The sequence below is a fragment of the Pyricularia oryzae genome, chromosome 4 (genome assembly GCF_000002495.2).
Source record: "Pyricularia oryzae 70-15 chromosome 4, whole genome shotgun sequence".
In the NCBI taxonomy this organism is placed as follows: Eukaryota; Fungi; Ascomycota; class Sordariomycetes; order Magnaporthales; family Pyriculariaceae; genus Pyricularia; species Pyricularia oryzae.
In genome coordinates, this window is record NC_017851.1 from 1913115 (window position 1) to 1933013 (window position 19899).

Here is a 19899-nt window from a genome sequence, read left to right on the forward strand (position 1 = left end):
CCAGCCCCCGTCGTCACAGTTCTCCCGTCGGTATAATTCAGGGGGGAAAAATGTGAAATGGATCTAGTCTTGGGCCTGCGATATATCACGTAGCCGTACTGACTTGTAGGTGGAAACAGCAACCGGGTTTTGGTCTAGTGGTTCGGAATTGCCAAGTTCTTTCCTGGCCACGGGTCCGGTAAAAGAAAAAGAAAAAACAGGATCAAAAGAAGCATATGAGAAAAAAAAAGTCTATTCGGCATATCACCACGCTTGAATCCTATTGGCAGCACCACTTATTGAAATCGGATCGTATACTGCCAAGGTTTGAATTACCGGAATTATGCAGCCGCAGCAAAAGCAATACAAGGACTCGGAGGACTCGGAGGAGGCGGGCTTGATCGAGACGCCCTCGCCGCCTCCCAGGCCCAGCAGGTTCCGGAGGCTGGGGCCGACGTTTTTGCTCTCGCTGTCGAATGTCATCTCGCTGTCGGCGCTGCTGCTTCTGATCCTCCGCCACGACCAGACTCCATGTGCCCCATGTGTGATGAATCAGCGTACAAGCTGGACCGCGCCGGAGAGTAAGTTTACCGAGTAGTTGCGGTGCTTGTTTCCAAAGTGGACGTTTTGCTGACGTTTTCCCTCTTGCGCAGTCCCCGTCACCAAGGTCCTCGAGGCAGCAGACATTTACACGCGACCGCCGGACGAAGATGAGCTAAAGGCCTGGAGCCACATCATGCCGGGTAAGAAGCAACAAAACCGCATCGCATCCCTTGTGGACAAAAAAGATTTGGAGAGCTGACAGTTTCACAGTGGGTCGCGGGCTCGTCATGGTCAACAGCAGCGGTCTGCCGCCGCAGCCGGGGCTGGATCCAAAACTGCCCCGGGGCGCGTCGGGGTGGACGGGGGTTGCGCACCAGCTGCACTGTCTGGTGAGTATCCCGTGCTGCAGAGTGATTGTTTTTGTTTCTTCTTTTTTTTAGGTGCCAGTTTTTGCTAACGACAAGGATCCCAAAAAAGTACTCCACCAAACACGCGTTTTACGACCTCTACTACAACCGGACCGGCGACAAGACCACCCCCCTCTTTGGCGTCTCGTGGCAGCTCGAGCATCTCAACCACTGCTGGGACTACGTGCGGCAGACCATCATGTGCAACCCGGACCTGACGGTGGAGTGGCGCGGCGCGATGGAGGGCACGGGGTGGGGGTACGAGCGGCAGTGCAAGAAGTGGGAGCCCATCTACGACTGGCTGGAGAAGCACCGCATCACCAACGATCGCGGGATTCTGGCCACGGGGTACGAGTCGAAGCCGCTGGACGTCAGCGAGATCCCGGGGGTTTGGTCCAGTAAAGATCTCGAGGACATAGACGTGTAGATGGACTGGGAGGTGGCAGTGGTATTTGTTAATCTCTCTTCATATCTCTTCATCTCTTGAGCACAGCTGCACGCAGTACAGTTCAATAAAACGCCAGTGCGGACTAGACAACGTAGACTACTTCATAAACTCGGCCAACGTAATTACTTTATAAACTCGGCCAACGTAATTACTTTATAAACTCGGCCAACGTAACTACTTCATAAACTCGGCAAACTTCTCCCTGCTCCCCTGCACCGCCTCCAACCTCTGGTACAGCCCCTCGAGCTCCACCGCGTTCTCCTCCTCCGCTTTGGTCCTCAGGACGAGGTGCTTCCAGTTGAGCGGAAAGCTGCGGCCCTCGGGCAGCACCATGACCGTCTCGCGGGGGATCTGAATCTCCTTGACCACCTGCCGGTTGAGCGGCTGGATGGCCGTCTCCCAGACCTCGCTGGCCAGCTCGCCGCGGTCCCTGCCCGCGACGGCATCGGCGCTCATCTCGAGCAGCACAAACGGCGCCGGCCTGCCCGCGCCGCCCACAAACACGTGCCGCACGCCCGCGTGGCGCCCGATGGGGCTCTCAAACTCCTCGGCCGAGAAGGACACGCCGCCAAACAGCTTGACCGAGTCGTCGGCGCGGGCAAAGAACTCCCAGCGCACGACGCCGTCGCAGTCAACGGGCCGCCACAGCTCCTTGGTGTCGATGCTGTCGACGCCCGCGTACATGCGCGTGTTCCAAAAGGCGCACATGTCGTCGCGGATCTCGCCGGCCGGCCGGTCGATGAACATGCGGCAGACGGCGGCGTCCTGCGTGGCCGTGGTGGGCAGCTCGCACTGCTCGATGGGCACCAGGCGCACGTGGGCCTCGGGGATGAACTCAAACGTGTTCCAGAAGCGCTTGTCGCGCGGGTGGAACGAGAAGCGGCCGCCCGTCTCGGTGGCGCCGATGACGGAGCTCAGGCGCGTGTGCTGCACCAGGGCGTCGCCCACGGCCTTGTCGAGGCGCGCGCCGAGGTAGGTGATGAACTCGAGGTTGAGCAGCGTATCCTTGGTGCCGGCGTCGTTGAAGAGCTCCACCACGGTGAAGGGCGTGGCCACCAGCCCCTCGACGAGGTTCATCTCGGCCAGCTTGGCAAACGTCGCCGGCGGCAGCCCCACCGTGTCGGCCGGCGGGATGATGCAGCACGTGTCGGCAAACACGCCAAACGAGTTGGTCAGGATGAGCCCCGAGTTCCACCGCATGGGGCACGCCAGTATCAGGCTCCGCCCGTACAGCTCGTCGCTGCTCATGCCCCGCGGCCAGTGGCGCTTGGCCAGGCGAGGGCTGGCGCAGGCCGCGGCCCAGAAGCCGTTGCTCATGTAGATGGGTTTCGGAGGGCCGGTGGTGCCCGACGTGTGGATCACCACCACCTCTTCATGCTTGCTCTCCTCGTACGTCTTTGTGTAGGGGTAGGCGGGAGCCTCGTCCGCATCGAGGACCCACTCCATCGACGGGAAGAGCTGCAGCCGGACGCCCGTCTCCTCGAGTGCCAGGGGCGTCTGCTCCGCCACCTCGTCTTCCGTGTACAGCCATGCTTTGCACTCGGTCTCGGCCAGGAGGCCGTGCAGCGCGCCCTTGGAGAGACGGCCGTCGGGGGTCATGAGCTTGCGGCCCGTCTTGTTCAGGGCGGCAAACATGTAGGCATATCGGATGTCGTTGGCGCCAAAGTAGGCAACCGTGTCGTTGTTGACCGACTTTCCCAGCGTCTCGTCCAGCCACCAGGCAATCTTGTTGATGCCATCGTTGTACTGCTTCCAGGTGATGGAGCGGTAGCCGTTGGTCTCCCAGTTGGGGAGGGGCACGCGCGCAAAGATGTTGGAGGGTGTGAGCCGTGCCTTTTCCTCAATCTTGCGTACGAATAACTTTTCCGAAGACATGATGGCAATGTGAGACTTGTGATGGCTTGGGTATATGTGCAGTGGAAGTGAGCGGTGAAGTGGCAATCAGAAAGCATGATGAGTATCGGACTGGCCGGGCTTTGAGCATAAATAAGGGAGCCAAGCCAAACTCAAGGCACCTTGCCTGGTTGACTGGTTGGCTAGGTAGGTTTACACAAAGTCTCCCGCCCCACTGACTCTCTCAAGTCCGCTGGCACCGAGTCGCATGAATATGACTCGGTGAGCAATATCTTGGTCAAATCCGCAGACTGGCTATCCATTGCATGCATGCACTTTACAAAAATAACCAGTATAAAAAAGCAAAAACCCAAAAAGGCAGATCGGACCTTGGGCAGTATGTATAACTAGACTAGCATCCGCGTGGCCGGGCCGTGAAGAATGTGATGTGTTTACCACCCCACTGCCTCTCTTTCCATTCTGGACTTGACAAGTTGACAAAATCAGACAAACCTAATTCCTCGAGCAACACTCGTGCCAAGACGTATTAAGATTGACTGCAGATTATCATCAAACTGCCTTACACTCTATTGCTAAAATATAATTGAGAAAAAAAAAGAAAAAAACAAAAGAAAAAAAAAGAAAAAAAAAAGAAAAAAAAAAAGAAAAAAAAAAACAGGATGCTCGCAGCAACAACCGCACCCGCGCACCCCCAGCACTGGAGCGGCGGCATCAACAGCTACCTCGCGGCCAACGACATAAGCTGCAAGTCGGCGACGCCCATCGCGGCCGGCACGTCGTGCTACCTGTGGCGGCTGGACGGGTTCAAGGGCGGGGCGCAGTCGGGGTCGGCGCCGGCGGTGCTCAAGTGCGCGGACTCGACGCCCAAGTTCAGCGACGACGCCGTGTCGCCGGCGCGGCTGGCCGTGGAGATCCGCGCGCTCAACTCGCCGGTGGTGGCGGCGGCGACGCGGGCGGAGCCGTCGGTGCGCGTGCCGACGGTGCTGCGCGAGACCGCCAACGGGCTCGTCATGTCCTGGGCCGGCGACGTCAACCTGCTCGAGGCCTTTGCGCGCAGCCTGCCGCTCGACTACGCCGACGTCGGCGCCCGCATCGGCCGCTGGCTCGGCCACCTCCAGACCGCCGGCGTCAAGACCGGCCCCGCCGGCTTCGACCCCGTCAACCCCGAGCTGGGCCGCTTCTACAACCCCGGCGGCTACCTCGACAAGCTCGTCGAGTCCGCCATCCCGGACCCCGCCGAGAGCGCCGCCGTCCTGCGCTCCATGCGCGCCACCCAGTCCGTCCGCACCCTGACCGCCTGGGACTTTCGCCCCATGAACACCCTGCTGTCCTCGGCGGGCGGGCCGCGGCCGGCCCTCTACGTCGTCGACTGGGAGCTGGCGCAGTTTGGCGAGGCCGCCGGCGACGTCGCCATGTGGGCCGTCGAGGCCATGGTGCTGGAGCACAAGCACGGCAACCGCGGCATGCTCGACGCCTTCCTGAGGGCCTACCGGGCCAACTCGGGCGGCATCGTCGACGAGGCCTTCGAGGCCAAGGCCGGCATGCTCACCGGCCTCATGCTGACCTACTTTATGCGCATCGCCCCGCGGCTGTGGGGCAGCACCGACGACGAGGTTGCGCTCTGGCGACGCAGGGCCGTCGAGTATCTGCGCGCCGGCGCCAACAGGGACATGAAGTTTTTGAGGTCGAGCGAGATTGGGGTTCTGATGGGCTAGGGGGGCTACTTGGCATCAATCAATTACTACGTTTTTGGTCATTTTTTTGGCTGGTTTGGTTTGGTTTGGTTTTAGGCGCGAGTTCATGCGAGTTTAGACTTGATTGTGTCGTACTTTGTCAGAGCAGGGGTGTCAGGGGAGCTACAAAAGACTGTTTTTGTTTACCACTACCGCAGAAAGTAATGAATCATTTCTATCAACGTATAAAATTCGCACTCCGCGGAAGAGTCTACTCTAGATTTTGCCAACGACCGAGTTGCGCAACATACCCGTCTACCCAGCACCTCACGCAGCCAGCGGGACTGCACCCGAGTACCAACTGACGCACACCTACTTACACAGGCAGCAAGAGGCGAGTAGCGCCGAATTGGCACTGTAAGTCATATGCCGCAAAATCCAACGTCTATTGCAACACCGGCCAGCCTATGAAACAGCAACAAGATACGAGCTGCACTGGATAAAGATATAGGTGCCAACAAGGTTCACGTACTGCAGATTCCCCGCCCATATATTGGAAGTTGGTTACAGTAGTCAAGTTCCCCCTCACTTGCCCTAGTTCTAGTTCTAGAACTAGAACTAGTCTGTACGTCGTAAACCCCTATCGCCCGTTTCCCTTGTCGTTTTGCTTCCAGTCATGTCAGGTGTTTCCAACTTGACGTTGGCTGCGATGCAGAAAATCCCAGCCATGTAAACAGGGCAGAATCCTCGTCAGTACCCTCGTTCCAGGAGGCCCGTCCCCACGACGGTGATTCAAATGCTGCCGCGCTACGCCTGACGACTCGAAAAAACCTTGTTCTCCCCGAGTCCAGCTACCTGCCACTGGCAGGTTCTTTTTTACCGCATCTTTGCAAAGGGGTAGCTGTGGATATCCAGCACCACTCCGTACTCCATACGTGATCACGTACAAGAGCCGAGCGGCTATCCAAATCTAGACTAGAGGCAATGCCGTGGCATCCGTGCCAATTTCCGTTTTTCTTTTTCTTTTCTTTTCTTTTTTTTCTTTTTTTTTCTTTGTTTTTTAATCTTTTTTGTTCCGTTTTTAATCTTTTTTTAGTCTTTTTCTCGCCTTCTTTTTCCATCGAGCTTCTCCAGGGAAAGACCTCTGAGCGCAGCCTCTTCGACCCGAACTCCTGTTTCCTCTTGGTTCCGACCCGGCGGGCCCGATAAGCCTTTTGAGTTGCCAGATCAGATCGCCCTTGACTTTCCACTTTTTGCACCTATACACTACGACGCTGTACTATGGTATACGTGGTAAGTGTGATCGGCGCTGTTCGGGGGTCAGGGGTCCGTCGGTGTCATGCACGCCCCCACAGCTTTGTTTTTTTTTTCTGTTCCTTTCAAGCAGTACTCCCCACGCCGGCTTCAGGGTCCAGGGCTTGACCATAAACACACCCCCCTACCCACATCCGATCTCAGTCAGGGCGGTGGGGAACGTAGGATTGCGGAGATGCTTGAACCTTAGGTAGATTTGACACCTGGGTTCTTTTATCCGTTTGGAACATCCGATGGCTACTGCCGTGGGGCAGGGGGGCCCTGGACAGGTCCCCGTTTAAATGGGTAAAATGACTCGCTCCTCCGCCTCCAGTCGGCGATTGTACCTGGGAGGCATAGGGACTGTCTATAGGTACCTACATACCTAGGTGGGCAGCCAGCCGTCTCCGAGGTTGCAGCACTAAAAATGATACTTGGTACGTCTGTTGGAAATTGACGCTTGGTGGCCTTGGGGACAAGGGGATGGATACTAGAGTTTCTCTTGTTTATTTTATTTTTTATTTTTTATACTCTTATCGTCACTCTTGGTGCATCTCGTAGTCGGCAGTTTGTTGATACGGGATTGGCCCAAGGCCGGACCGGGATGTGGAATCTCGAACAAAATGTCACATCCCGGGATAATTAGTCGAGTCCGCTTGAGCTCGGTCGGTACTTGGGCAAGCTGTGGACTCATGAGCCGGGCGGGACCGGCGTCCGGAGTGATTTATAACCAAGTTGAAGACCGAGCGCGGAATATCTCTTGCGAGACCCAAGATATCTTGCTCGTTCCGGTGCAGGTGAAGCATCACCAGCCGAGTCCTATTTCTAAAACTAGTTCTAGTTCTACAACTAGATAGTTTGACACATCCTCCACCACTCACACCACTCACACCACTTTCTGTCTACTGCCACATCCATCTCATCTACACATCACACACCCCCACCACAATGACCCCAGAACCCATCGCCATAATCGGCAGCGCATGCCGCTTCCCAGGCGACCTGTCCACACCCTCTGACCTCTGGGACTTTCTCCAGAGCCCGCGCGACCTGCAGACCGAGGTCCCCAAGGACCGCTTCAACGCCGATGCCTTCCACCACGCGGACGGCAGCCACCACGGCCGCACCAACGCGAGGCACGGCTACTTTTTAAACAACGTCAAGACGTTTGATGCACAATTCTTCGGCGTCCAGGCCGGCGAGGCCGAGAGCATGGACCCCCAACAACGGCAGCTGCTCGAGGCCACGTACGACGCGCTCTGCGCCGCCGGCCAGACGCTGGGCGCGCTAAAGGGCTCCGACACGGCCGTGTACGTCGGCATCATGACGCACGATTTCGAGCTCACAAAGGTCGGCGATCTCGATGCCATCCCGACGTACCTGGCCACGGGTGCCGCGACGAGCATTGCCAGCAATCGGTTGAGTTATTTCTTTGACTGGCATGGACCTAGTGTAAGTTGGTTTTTTTTTTGGTTTTTTTTTTCTTTTGTGTATCGTTGTGCTGGTTGATTCCTAAGGACTGTGCTGACGTCAACCACAGATGACCATCGACACGGCCTGCAGCTCGTCTCTAGTTGCAGTCCACCACGCCGTGCAGCAGCTGAGGTCAGGCACGAGCAGAGTCGCAGTCGCGGCCGGTGCGAATTTGATGCTGTCGCCATGTAAGAACCCGTCGGAAAAAGCCGTATTTGCCTTTTTACCCAAAAACAAGAGCTGACAGAGACACAGTAAACTTTATCACGGAAAGCAAACTATCCATGCTTTCACCCACAGGGCGGTCACGCATGTGGGATGCTGGAGCGGATGGATACGCACGAGGAGTATGTTGTCTCACCAACAAGTTGATAAAAACCCCGTTCTCAGCAAAAAGAATGAGAAAAAAAAAACTGACAAGGACAACAGGAGGGAATCGCGTGCGTCGTGCTCAAAACCCTCTCCCAGGCCCTCGCAGACGGCGATACGATCGAGGCCCTGATCCGCGAGACGGGCGTCGGCCAGGACGGCCGCACTACCGGAATCACCATGCCCAGCAACGTCGCGCAAGCATCGCTCATCAAGGCGACATATGCGCGGGCCGGGCTGGACCTGAATGAGCCGCAAGGCAGGCCGCAGTTTTTTGAAGCCCACGGTACGTACAGCCCCTTGATCCAAGCCCCTTTTCTGTGTTTTTTTTTTATCCTTTTTTTTATGAGGACAACCTTCCGAGCTACTTACCAACAAGACACAAAACAGGAACCGGAACGCCGGCAGGCGACCCGCAAGAAGCAGAGGCCATCTCCAAAGCCTTCTTCTCCAGCGGGCAGGACATGCAGGATCTGTACGTCGGCTCCATCAAAACGGTCATCGGGCACACAGAAGGCACGGCCGGCATCGCCGGGCTGCTGAAATGCAGCCTTGCCGTGCAGAACGGCATCGTGCCACCCAACATGCTGCTGCAAAAACTCAGTCCGCGCGTTGAGCCCTTCACAAAGCACCTGAGGGTGCCAAGGGAGGCGACGCCGTGGCCGGCTGTCCAGGAGGGCCAGCCGAGGAGGGCGAGTGTCAACTCTTTTGGTAAGCTTTGCTTCTTCTGCCTCTTTCCCTACGCTAGAAGTGATGCGACTGAAGGCTGTCAACATGCTAACAAAAACAACAGGCTTCGGCGGGACAAACGCACATGCCATCGTGGAACAATACATACCGTCCGCCGCCACACCCACACCCCGCACCGCCACCACCACCTCCGCCAACGTCCTGCCGCTGGTCTTCTCAGCCCGCACCAAGCGCTCGCTAAAGTCGAGCATGGCCAGCATCCTCTCCCTCGCCAAGACGGACCCGTCGCTCAGCGTCACAGACCTGGCCTACACGCTGCTGCAGAAGCGCACCGTCCTGCCGCTGCGCCACGCCGTCGCCGCCGCGGACCTGCCGGGCCTCGTCCGCGCCCTCGAGGCCGCCGGCAAGGAGGACGTCGGGGTCGAGCACACACCCAAAAACAGCTCGCCGCGCATCCTCGGCGTCTTCACGGGCCAGGGCGCGCAGTGGCCCGCCATGATGAAGCAGCTCGTGGTGCGCGTGCCGTCGGCGGCCCGCATCGTCGCCGAGCTCGACGTCAGCCTGCAGACGCTGCCCAAGCAGTATCGCCCCGGCTGGACGCTGATGGAGCAGCTGATGCGCGAGGGCGACGAGTCCAACGTGCGCCTCGCCGCCTACTCGCAGCCGCTGTGCGCCGCCGTCCAGATCGTCCTGGTGCGGCTGCTCGCGGCGGCCGGCGTCGCCTTTGACGCCATCGTCGGTCACAGCTCCGGCGAGATCGGCTGCGCCTTTGCGGCCGGCTACGTCTCTGCCGCCCAGGCCATCCGCATCGCCTACCTGCGTGGCTTCACCAGCGTCCACGCCGGACAGGACGGCGCCATGCTGGCGGCCGGCATGTCGTTGGACGACGCAAAGGACCTGGTCGAGCTGGAGGACTTTGCGGGCAAGGTGTGCATCGCCGCGTGCAACTCGCCCGACAGCGTCACTCTATCAGGCGACCTGGACGCCCTGGAAGCAGTCGTCGAGATCCTGCAGGACGAAGGCAAGTTCGCCAGGTTGTTGCGCGTGGACAAGGCCTACCACTCCCACCACATGCTCCCCTGTTCGGAACCGTACATCGCCGCCCTGGAGGAGTGCGGCTGCGCCACGCCGGACGGCCAGGGCAACGGGGTCAAGTGGTACTCGTCCGTGCACGAAGGGCGGACCATGGCGGCGGAGCACGTCACGGCGCGATACTGGTCCGACAACTTGGTGTCGCCGGTGCTTTTCCGCCAGGCCTTGGAGCAGGCCGGGCTCGAAAACACCTTTGACGCGGCCGTCGAGGTCGGTCCGCACCCGACGCTCAAAGCGCCTGCCACCAACACCCTGGCGGCGGTCGGGGCCGAGGACCTGCCCTACACCGGATGTCTGCAGCGCGGCGGAGACGACGTTGCCGCGCTGGGCGACTGCCTCGGCTACCTGTGGGAGCGCTTCGGCGCCCAGGGTGCCGTCGACGCTGCCAAATTTGTCGAAGACGTGCACGGCACCAAACCCGTCGACCTGTCCAAGCGTCTCCCGACTTATAGCTGGGATCATTCGAGGGTATACTGGGCCGAATCTCGAGCCACGCAGGCGGCGCTGCATGGACCCCGCCCGCACCTGATTCTGGGGACCTTGTTGCCCAGCAGTACGGCCACCAGGCTGCAGTGGCGCAACTTTATCCGCCCGCGCGACCACGAGTGGATGCAGGGCCACGAGCTGCAGAACCAGGCCGTGTTCCCCGCTGCCGGTTACGTGATCCTGGCCATGGAGGGTGCGCTGCACATTGCTGGCGATAAGCCCATCGGGCTGGTGGAGGTGTTGGATTTGACCATCGACAAGGCCGTCACGTTCGACGACGCCGACGACATGGCCGAGTTGACGCTTACTGCAAACATCACCTCGACCACCACGGAGCAGATCGAGATGGACTTTGTGATCGCGTCCTGCCTATCCCGCGAGAACAGTCTATCCGTCTCGGCGCAGGGCAAAATCGTCGTGACGCTCTCGGATCCCGTGTCGCTGCCGGCGCCCGGCCCGGCGCCGCCGCACGCCAACCCGGTCGACATCAAGCTCTTCTACAAGGAGCTCGACTCGGTCGGCTACAGCTACAGCGGCAACTACCGCTGCATATACAGCATGGAGCGCAGCACGGCGCGCGCGGCGGGCCAGATGGCGCACCAGCGGCTGGCCGACGGCGCGCACCCTCTGGTGCTGCACCCCGCCAACCTGGACCTGGCCTTCCAGACCGTCATGGCCGCCTACTCGTCGCCCGGCGACAAGCGGCTGCGCTCCATCTACGTGCCCGTCGGCGTCGACAGGATCGCGCTGGTGCCTCGCGTCTGCGCCGACACGCTGGACGGGCTCGAGGGCGTGCGGTACAACGCCCTCAACACCTACGACGGGGGCGACCGCCTGTCTGGCGACGTCGAGGTCTTTGACAAGGCCAGCGGTGCCGTCCTGTACACGGTCGAGGGCATGCACCTCAAGCCGCTGGCGCAGCCCTCCGACGCCGAGGAGCACCGGCCCTTCACCAAGACGGTGTGGGGTCCGTTGGACGCGGATAAGATTCTGGACATCGAGAGGCTTTGGGCCACCGACCAGGACAAGCACGTCATTCCGATCATCGAACGCTGCGTGTACTATTTTGTGCGCCAGTTCCTGAAGGAATGCACCGAAGAGGACCGCAAGAATGCCAGCTTGGGCAACCAGCGGTATATCGCCTGGCACGAACACGTGGTCAAGATTGCGCGCGAGGGCAAGCACCTCTTCTACCAGCCAGAGTGGGAGGAGGACACTGACGAAATCATCAACAAATTGCTCGAAGAGTAAGTCGCTTGGAGGGTTGACTTTTTTTTTCCAAGGAATTGACAGGCTGACTTACATACGACAGGAACTGGTACCACCCCCACCTGCGATTGGCCAAGCTGGTCAGCGAGAATTGCTTGTCGACGATCCGCGAAAACAAGAACCCCTTCATCTGGATGGACGAAAACGGGCTCTTGACCGAATTCTACACAAGCTATCTGACCAGTGGTCCCACATGGGAATACGGTCAGCATTTGATAGAGCAAATTGCCCACCGCTTCCAAAACATGGACATTCTCGAAATTGGTATGACTGCTTCACACACACACACACACACACACACCCCCGCCCCCTTTCGATAACCGCGATACTGATGCCTTTTTAGGTGGTGGAACCGGATCTGCCACAAAGTCCATCCTGGCCATCCCAGAGCTCGGCTTCAACAGCTACACCTTTACCGACATTTCGGCCGCCTTTTTCGAAAAGGCCAAGGAAAAGTTTGCCCCTTTCCTCGACCGCATGGACTTTCGCAAGCTGGACATCACAAAGCCCCCGGCCGAGCAGGGTTTCAAAACTCACGCCTACGACTTGATCGTCGCCTCGTCCGTGCTGCACGCCACGCCCTGCCTGGCCGAGACCATGGCCAACGCGCGCACGCTGCTCAAGCCCGGCGGGCACGTCGTCATCTGCGAGGCCACCAACAAGGACCACATGCGCGTGGGGTACCTGTTTGGTTCCTTCACGGACTGGTGGGCCGGCTACGACGAGGGCCGCACGCTGGACCCCTTTGCCACGCGGGAGGAGTGGGATGCCATCTTCAAAAAGACGGGCTTCAGCGGCATCGACAGCATCACCACCGACCGCGAAACCCACCTCTTCCCCAACACCCTGCTCAGCACGCATGCCATCACGCCCGAGCAGCTGCGCCTCGATGCGCCGCTTTCGGCGCCCGTCAAGCCCGAGCAGCCGCAGCTGGTCGTGGTCGGCGGCGGCGAAAAGTCGGCCCCGATCCTCGCCCAGATCCGCGAGCTGCTGCCGCACCGCACCCCCGTCGTCGTGCCCAGCCTCGTCGACCTGCCGGACCTGCAGTCCAAGGCGACCTACGTGGTGCTGTCCGAGCTCGACGCCCCCGTCTTTGAGGGCCTGAGCGACGCCAAGCTCGCCGGTCTCAAGAAGCTCTTCTTCGGCTCCTCGGCCGCCGTGCTCTGGCTGACCGAGGACGCCTGGGTGTCCAACCCCGTCCAGGCCATGGGCATCGGCACCCTGCGCACGGTGCGTCTCGAGAACCCAGACGTGCCCTTCCAGTCGCTCGACGTCGACAGGCTGGCCGAGCTGGACTGCAAGTTCCTCGTCGAGCAGATCCTCCGGCTCGAGGAGGGCCTGCCCGAGAACGCCACCTGGACGCTGGAGCCCGAGATCTGCGTCGTCAACGGCCGCCCGTACATTCCACGTATCAAGCAGGACATGACGAGAAACAACCGCATGAACTCGACGCGCCGCCCGATCCTCACAGAAGTCGACGCTGCCGCCGTCCCCGTCGTGCTGCGCGACAGGGAGCTGGTCACGGCCGCGACGTCCCGCCCGCTGGGCGTGCCCCTGGACGCAACCAAGGTGACGGTGCAGGTCCACCACTCCACCGCCAAGGCGATCCGGGTCTGCGGGCTGGGCTACCTGCACGTGGTCACCGGCACGACGGCCGAGGGCGCCGTGCTCGCCCTGTCGGAGTCCAACGCGTCCGTCGTCACCGTGCCCGCCAAGCAGACTTTCCCCATCAAGGATACCACTGCCGCAACGCTGTCGTCGGCGGTGGCGGCGCTCGTCGCACAGAGCATCGTCGAGGCGCCAAAGGGCTCGTCCGTGCTGGTCTACGCGGCGCCGGCTTTCTGCGTCGACGCCGTCAAGCAGCTCGCCGAGGCCAGGGGCGTAAACGTGCACCTTGCCGGCACCGACTCCTCTATCCCTGGCAGCATCGTCCTCCACCCGCGGGACACGAGCCGCGCGCTGAAGCAGAAGCTTCCGGCTGGAATCGCCTCGCTGTACGACCTGTCCGCCGACGCGTCTGCCAACTCCCTGGGGCAGCGCCTCGTCAGCATCACCGGGTGTGCGGCCCGGGACGCTGAGTATATCGCCCGTGACAGCGCCAGCACAGTCGTCTTCACCGAGTCGCTGGAGGCCGCCCAGCTGCAGCTCGTTGCAGACTGCATCAGCAAGGCACCGCCCGTCGTCGCTAGCGCCACCATCACCAGTCCCGCCGACGTCGCCCACCGGGCGCTCGACACGGTCATCGACTGGCAGGCCACGCCCAAGCTTCCGGCGCGGGTCAGCCCCGTGGACAACGGCACGCTGTTTGTGGACAACAAGACGTACCTGCTGGTTGGTCTATCGCAGTCCATGGGCCGCAGCATCGCGAGCTGGATCATCAAACACGGCGGACGTCACGTCGTCTTGTCCAGCAGAAACCCCGAAGCCCCTGAAGCTGAATGGTTGAGCGAGATGACGCGGTTGGGCGGGCAGATAACCGTTCTTGCCATGTAAAATCCCCCTTTGCCCCCTGACCAGTTTGCCCATGTTGGACATTGACTAACCACATTTGATCTGATCTGATAGGGATGCATCAAAGGCTGAATCTGTAGATGCAGGCTTGGCCAAGCTCAAAGACGAATTTGGACTGCCACCCGTCGGAGGCATCGCCTATGGGCCACTGGTGCTCCGGGATGCACTGCTGAACAACATGGACTTGGAAACCATGGAAATAGTACTCAGGTCCAAGGTTCCCGGTGCCAAGATCTTCCACGACCGGTTCAACGATCCAAAGACAAACCCCCTGGACTTTTTCGTCATGTTTTCCAGTGCTGCTCTGTTTGGTGGAAACCCAGGGCAAGCCAACTATACTGCAGCGAACGCGTACTTGCAATCGCTTGGGCAGTACAGACGAAGCAAGGGTCTTGCTGTAAGTCTTTTGTTTTTTCTTTTTCTTTTTCCCTGTTTCTCTCCTTTGCACTTGCACAAATGCCCTTGTTTAAACGGCAAAACTAACCCTGAAAAAGGCCTCCACTATCCATATCGGTGCCGTCATGGGTATCGGCTACTTAACTCGCAATGCACGAGAGGCAGAGTTCCAGGAAAAGTCCGACGTCGACACCCTCGGTGAAGCCGAATTCTTGAGCTTGTTTGCAGAGGCCGTCGTTTCGGGTCGCAAGGTCGATGGCGTCGACGGCGTCAGTGCCAAGTCAGTTATCGACATGTCCGAGATCGAGATTGGTAGCGGTATTCCCGCCTTTGAATCCCGTCACAAGGACACTATCAAATTCTACCACGACCCTCGATTCGGCAACCTCAAGACGCCTGAGCAGAGAGGCGATAGTGCGGACGCTGGTGGCAGCAGGCTGAGTGTGAAGGAATTGCTCGCTGCTGCGACGACCATGGAGGAGGTTCAGGATATTATCAGCCGTAAGTCCCCTTGTTTGTTTGCTTCGACATTCCACATGTGGTCATCCGGATTGGTCCTGACACTCGTGGTGCAACAGAAACCCTGTCCGAGAAAATGCGCGGCGTGCTTCACATTCCACCCGAGGAGAGCGTCAACGCATCTGCGCCATTGCTTGACCAGGGCATCGATTCGCTGGGTGCCATCACCGTGGCTTCTTGGTATGTAACTCTCTCGCTTAACATAAGAGTCTGTTGAAATTAACAAAACCACACAGGTTCTCCAAGCAACTGCTGGTCGAAATCCCAATCCTACGCGTCTTGTCCGGTGCCTCCATCGAAGAACTGGCAGCCGAGGGCGCGTCACGCCTGTCGCCCGCCGCCATCCCCCTCGTTGCAGATGCCCAAGGTCCCACCGCACCGTCCGAGAGCGGCGCCTCCTCGTCAGAGGACCCCCAGTCGGGTGCCCTGACCCCGCTGACTCCCATGGTCCAGTCGGACAAGGCCGAAAAGATCCTCGACGGCGTGCTGCGCCGCGCGCCCATGTCGCTGATGCAGGAGTACAGCCACAAGCGGCAGCTTGCCCTGTCCGACGTCACCATCTCCCACAACACTATTGGCGTCGTCATGGAGGGCACCCTGGACACGGCCAAACTCGACGCCGCCGTCACCGCCGCCATCCAGAGGCACGACATCTTCCGCACGGCGTTCAAGACCGTCGACGGCGAGAGCAGCCCGCTGCTCAACGTCCTCGCCACCCCCAGCTGGGGCCTGCGCACCGAGGCCGTCGCCTCCCGCGCCGAAGCGGAGGCCGCGTTGGCCGCTTTGCAAAACGAGCCATATGACCTGACAGCCGGTGAGACTTTCAAGATTGTCCTGTTCACCTGGTCGCCGACGTCGCATTTGTTGGTTTTTGCCTACCACCGTTTGGCAGGCGATGGTTCCACTACCGAGAATTTGGTCGCGGAATTGGCGCAGCTTTATTCGGGTGCTACTTTGCCACCCGCGCCGCAGTACACCGATTTTGCCATCAAGCAGCGAAAGTCGTTTGTTTCTGGTGGTATGAACGCCGACGTCGCTTATTGGAAGGCATTATACACGCCGGTCCCTTCGCCGCTGGCGTTGCTTCCTCTGCCGGGTGTCAAACAAGACCGTTCCCCGGTGGCCTGGGACCAATACACGGCGATAACCCGTCTTTCGCCCGTAATGGCATACCGAATCAAGGAGCGCACCAAGAAACTACGCACCACACCCATGAACTTCTACCTGGCAGCCTACACCACCCTCCTCTCCGAACTCAGCGGCCAGGACGCCGTATCGATCGGTCTGGCCGACACCAACCGCTCGTCGGTGGCGGACCTGTCGACCATGGGGTACTTTGCCAACCTGCTCCCGCTGCGCCTGAGCCCATCCGCGGCGTTCAGCGGCACCGTCGAGGCCACCAAGGAGTCGGTCCGACAGGCCATGGCACACTCTGTAGTGCCGCACGACCTGCTGACTGCGGAGCTCGGCCTGGCCGTGCCGCCCGCCGAGATGACCTGCGCGCCCCTGTTCCAGGCCGTGTTTGACTACCGCCAGGGCGCGGCCGAATCTGGCGTCATCGGCGGTGCCAGCATCACCGAGGTCATCGCCAGTCGCGAGAGGACGCCGTACGACGTCGTGCTGGAGATGAGTGACGACCCAACCAAGGAGCCGCTCATCACTGTCAAGTTGCAAAAGTCCATCTACCAGGAGGGAGATGCCGAGGTGCTCATGGAGCGCTATGTTGAGGCTTTGAAAGCGTTCAGTCAGTAACGGCTATGTTTGTGTTTGCGTCAGGGGCTCGGCTTCCTCCTTCTTTTGGCTTCAATTAGGTACCTGGGTAGCTCATGTGTATATGAAATTAAACTCATCTCGTTTGGCAATATTCGCTGTTGTTCCAGATTCTCAGTGATATATCTGATCGTTTCAATGACAGGCACACAGATTACCCAGCGAACGACTATTGATCACAATTAGAGGCTGTACCCCGATCTCACTCAATCCCATGGCATTTGGTACCAGCAATCATTGGTTTTGCTAGGGTAGAGCGGACGGGATCCCGTGTATTCAAGTGGATAGATCCTAGGTGTATGTCCCCCGCAACTTGATTCTACTGTGAAGCATTTCGGAAGATCTCGCTCAGCCTAAACTCTGCTCTCGTTGGCCGCTGCCGGGTCCCCGGTAGCTTTTTCCTCTTCCACGCGCGTCTCATCGGCGTGAGCAATCTTGTCGACTCCGCTGGTCACACGCGCCTGCGCCTCCTTGCCTTCAAACATGAAAGAAAGCTCCTCCAGTGTGCGGCCATGCGTCTCGGGGAACAGCAAGTAGACCGTCGCAATCTCGACCAATATCCAGACGCAATATACGATATAGTAGCGCCAGCCAATGCTATCTAGCGCTAGAGCGTTAACGTACGTGTTGAAGAACACTGCGATTCGCACGGTGGCCTGCTCCACGGCGATTCCCTTGGCACGCTGGGCGTACGGGAATATCTCGACCATGTAGGTATAGGTTAGCGCATTCCAGCCGATATTGTAAAAGGGCGAATAGACAAAGATGAAGACCAGCACGGGAATGGCAGCTGCTGGGTCCTGGGTCATGTCGAAGCGCGCAGAGGCCACCGTCCACGCCGTGTAGACGCAAGCGGTCCCGATGGTGCAAATGAGGAACATCCGACGGCGCGGGAAACGAGGGGCGAAGAAGGCAATGGGCACAGCGTTGATGAACCCCCAGCACGTATTACCGAGGATGAACTTTTGGACCGTGTCGTTGTCCTTGATGCCGACCAGGTTGAGAATCTTCTTCATGTAGAAGCTGAGCAGGCCGTTTCCGGACCACTGCGTGAAGAAGCCCACGATGGCGGCCAGCAGAAACCGCCGGCGCATTGGGGCGTCCCGGATAACGTCGGCCCAGATAAATCTGGATGCTGTTTCCTTCTCGAGCGCGATGGTCGACTGGATCTGTGCAAACTCGAGGCGCGCAAATTCCTCTCCGTCCTGGCCCTCGCTGTGGTACTTTTGCAGGATGGCATAGGCCTCGTCAGCGCGGTCAACCGATATGAGCCAGCGTGGCGACTCTGGGCAGAACGGCATGAAGATGATCTGACACATGGACGGCACCAGCTGCAGTAGTGAGGGCAGTCGCCAGGCCCATGTCGTGTTCATTTTGAAAGACCCGTATGTCGTGCCAGCGGCGATGATTGCACCGACAAACCAGGACGCGTTGAAGAGCCTATCTCTCGGGGTTAACATTCTTGCATCAGGGGCTAGGGGTAGACGAAATAGCCGGTGGAAGTCCAGGGAAGGCATACGAAGTCATAACAGGCCTCTCCTTGGCATAGCTCAACTCTCCTAGCATGGATGATGCGTTGACGATTGCAAAAGGGATACCGAATCCCAGGACCCAACGCGAGGCCAAAAACATGTCCTGGTTGACAGCACCGGTCTGGAGTCCTGCCCCCAAGCACATGATAAGTGAAGCAGCGACGATGGTCCAGCGGCGGCCAAGCCACTGCGAAACAGACGGTATAAAGGGGATTGCCATCAGGGCGCCGAGCGAGTACATGGCGTTGAGAAGCCCGAGACGTGAGGACGTAGGGTTGTCAAAGTCTATTCGTCACGCAAAGTCAGTTACCAAAGGTGGGATAACAGCCAATCGCCTGAAGCCTTGCGCCCAGAGTGAACATACATGCGACCCACGATGGTACAGCCTGAAGACTGTTCATCATGGAGGAGTCAAAACCCGAAGTCCATTCCACTCCAAGTCCAGTGGGGACGAGGATGAGGTACAAGAACCTCAAGTTCGGTTTCTTGTACCATGGTTTGGTATCTGCCTCAGCAATCTTGCTGAGGCGATCATCGTCGGAGAATTCTTCTTTTTTGCCAATGATACCCATGGCCGCTGAGATGTCTTGGAATCTTCTTTTTTTCAGAATTTACCGGGTTTGCGACGAATGTTCCACAGGACCTGCCACCAGGCTTGCCATCCTGGGCTCGCCTTGTGCGCCCGGTGCAGAATGGGCGTCTTTAAGTAGGCAGGCAGTCATGCTGCTACGGCCATGCTCAGACCCAACGTTCCATCAAGAAATGCAACAAAAGGTCAGTCGCACAGGCGACGGACTTTCTGCAAGGTCCCACGTTTGGTCTGGGCAAGTAACGTTGGAAATATCTGCATGGTTTCACCGCTGATCAAAGTTGAGAAAATGCAGCGAATCGTATGGCATCGTGAGGGGAAGTTGACATTGACCGGGGCGCTGAATGCGGGGAAGGAACCACCTACTGTGCTTCCCTGAGTTGCCCCCAACATACCAAGATGCATGGTCGTTCTCCAGGGTGCTTGATGCGCATGTTGGCAGGCTTAAATAGCGGGGTCGAAGCCCTTCAAGACAGAAATTGGCAGTTTTAATGAGATCTGTTGGCGGAAATGACACCGATCCTGGTTCTTTGGCTGGGGATATCGGCCTCCTTGCCTCCGACCGATCGGCGTCCGAAAGAGGAAATTACTCCAATTCTGTGCTTCTGATGCTACATACCTTACGTAGGTAGGGCTGGAAAATCTGTCGCAGAAAAGTAGGCTTAACCCTTACATCAATCCCCGCAAAAGATCAGATGGAGCTTGAGGTCCTGTGGTGGCTCAACGTCTTGATACTGAGACATGACTTCATGGAAGACTATAACCGTCGTTGAAGACGGCCTGGTAAATACCTTTGGGGGACTCGCTAAAGATTTCCGTTTCTGGATATTGAACACTGTTTCTGAAAGGATGATTTGAGCTATGCAGTAGTATTATCTTTGACTGAGAGGGGCCAGGGTGATTTACGCACCTCATAACACGTCAAGAGCTGTGTTGGTAGCTCAGAAGGAGATGAAGCGAGGTCGAGAAATTGATACACATAGAAATATGGAGCTTGAAAGACAGA

General features: G+C 58.6%; 5 protein-coding genes across 5 annotated transcripts; 3 read left to right on the forward strand and 2 right to left on the reverse strand.

Moving 5' to 3' along the window:
• Positions 1-322: 322 nt before the first annotated feature.
• Positions 323-1356, forward strand: MGG_03423 (uncharacterized protein; the record flags this gene model as incomplete). The annotated part of the gene is made up of 4 exons (XM_003716465.1): positions 323-560; positions 633-722; positions 793-911; positions 1000-1356. The coding sequence occupies 4 exons, from the start codon at positions 323-325 to the stop codon at positions 1354-1356; spliced, it is 804 nt and encodes a 267-aa protein (XP_003716513.1).
• Positions 1357-1551: 195 nt separating this feature from the next.
• Positions 1552-3252, reverse strand: MGG_03422 (uncharacterized protein; the record flags this gene model as incomplete). Its single annotated transcript, XM_003716466.1, has 1 exon — positions 1552-3252. The coding sequence occupies one exon, from the start codon at positions 3250-3252 to the stop codon at positions 1552-1554; it is 1701 nt and encodes a 566-aa protein (XP_003716514.1).
• A 638-nt stretch (positions 3253-3890) lies between these two features.
• On the forward strand, positions 3891-4946 carry MGG_03421 (uncharacterized protein; the record flags this gene model as incomplete). The annotated part of the gene is made up of 1 exon (XM_003716467.1): positions 3891-4946. One exon carries the CDS (start codon positions 3891-3893, stop codon positions 4944-4946), a length of 1056 nt encoding a protein of 351 aa, XP_003716515.1.
• A 2199-nt stretch (positions 4947-7145) lies between these two features.
• On the forward strand, positions 7146-16754 carry MGG_15272 (polyketide synthase; the record flags this gene model as incomplete). Its single annotated transcript, XM_003716468.1, has 12 exons — positions 7146-7649; positions 7738-7858; positions 7926-8017; positions 8100-8325; positions 8430-8750; positions 8833-11554; positions 11620-11840; positions 11920-14065; positions 14142-14484; positions 14582-14984; positions 15062-15182; positions 15239-16754. The coding sequence occupies 12 exons, from the start codon at positions 7146-7148 to the stop codon at positions 16752-16754; spliced, it is 8736 nt and encodes a 2911-aa protein (XP_003716516.1).
• MGG_13562 (uncharacterized protein) lies at positions 16560-19696 on the reverse strand. Its single transcript, XM_003716469.1, has 4 exons — positions 18669-19696; positions 18292-18589; positions 16818-18212; positions 16560-16731 (listed from the first exon to the last, which is right to left on the reverse strand). The coding sequence occupies exons 1-3, from the start codon at positions 18874-18876 to the stop codon at positions 17126-17128; spliced, it is 1593 nt and encodes a 530-aa protein (XP_003716517.1). The 5' UTR covers positions 18877-19696; the 3' UTR covers positions 16560-16731; positions 16818-17125.
• Between the last annotated feature and the right edge of the window lie 203 nt (positions 19697-19899).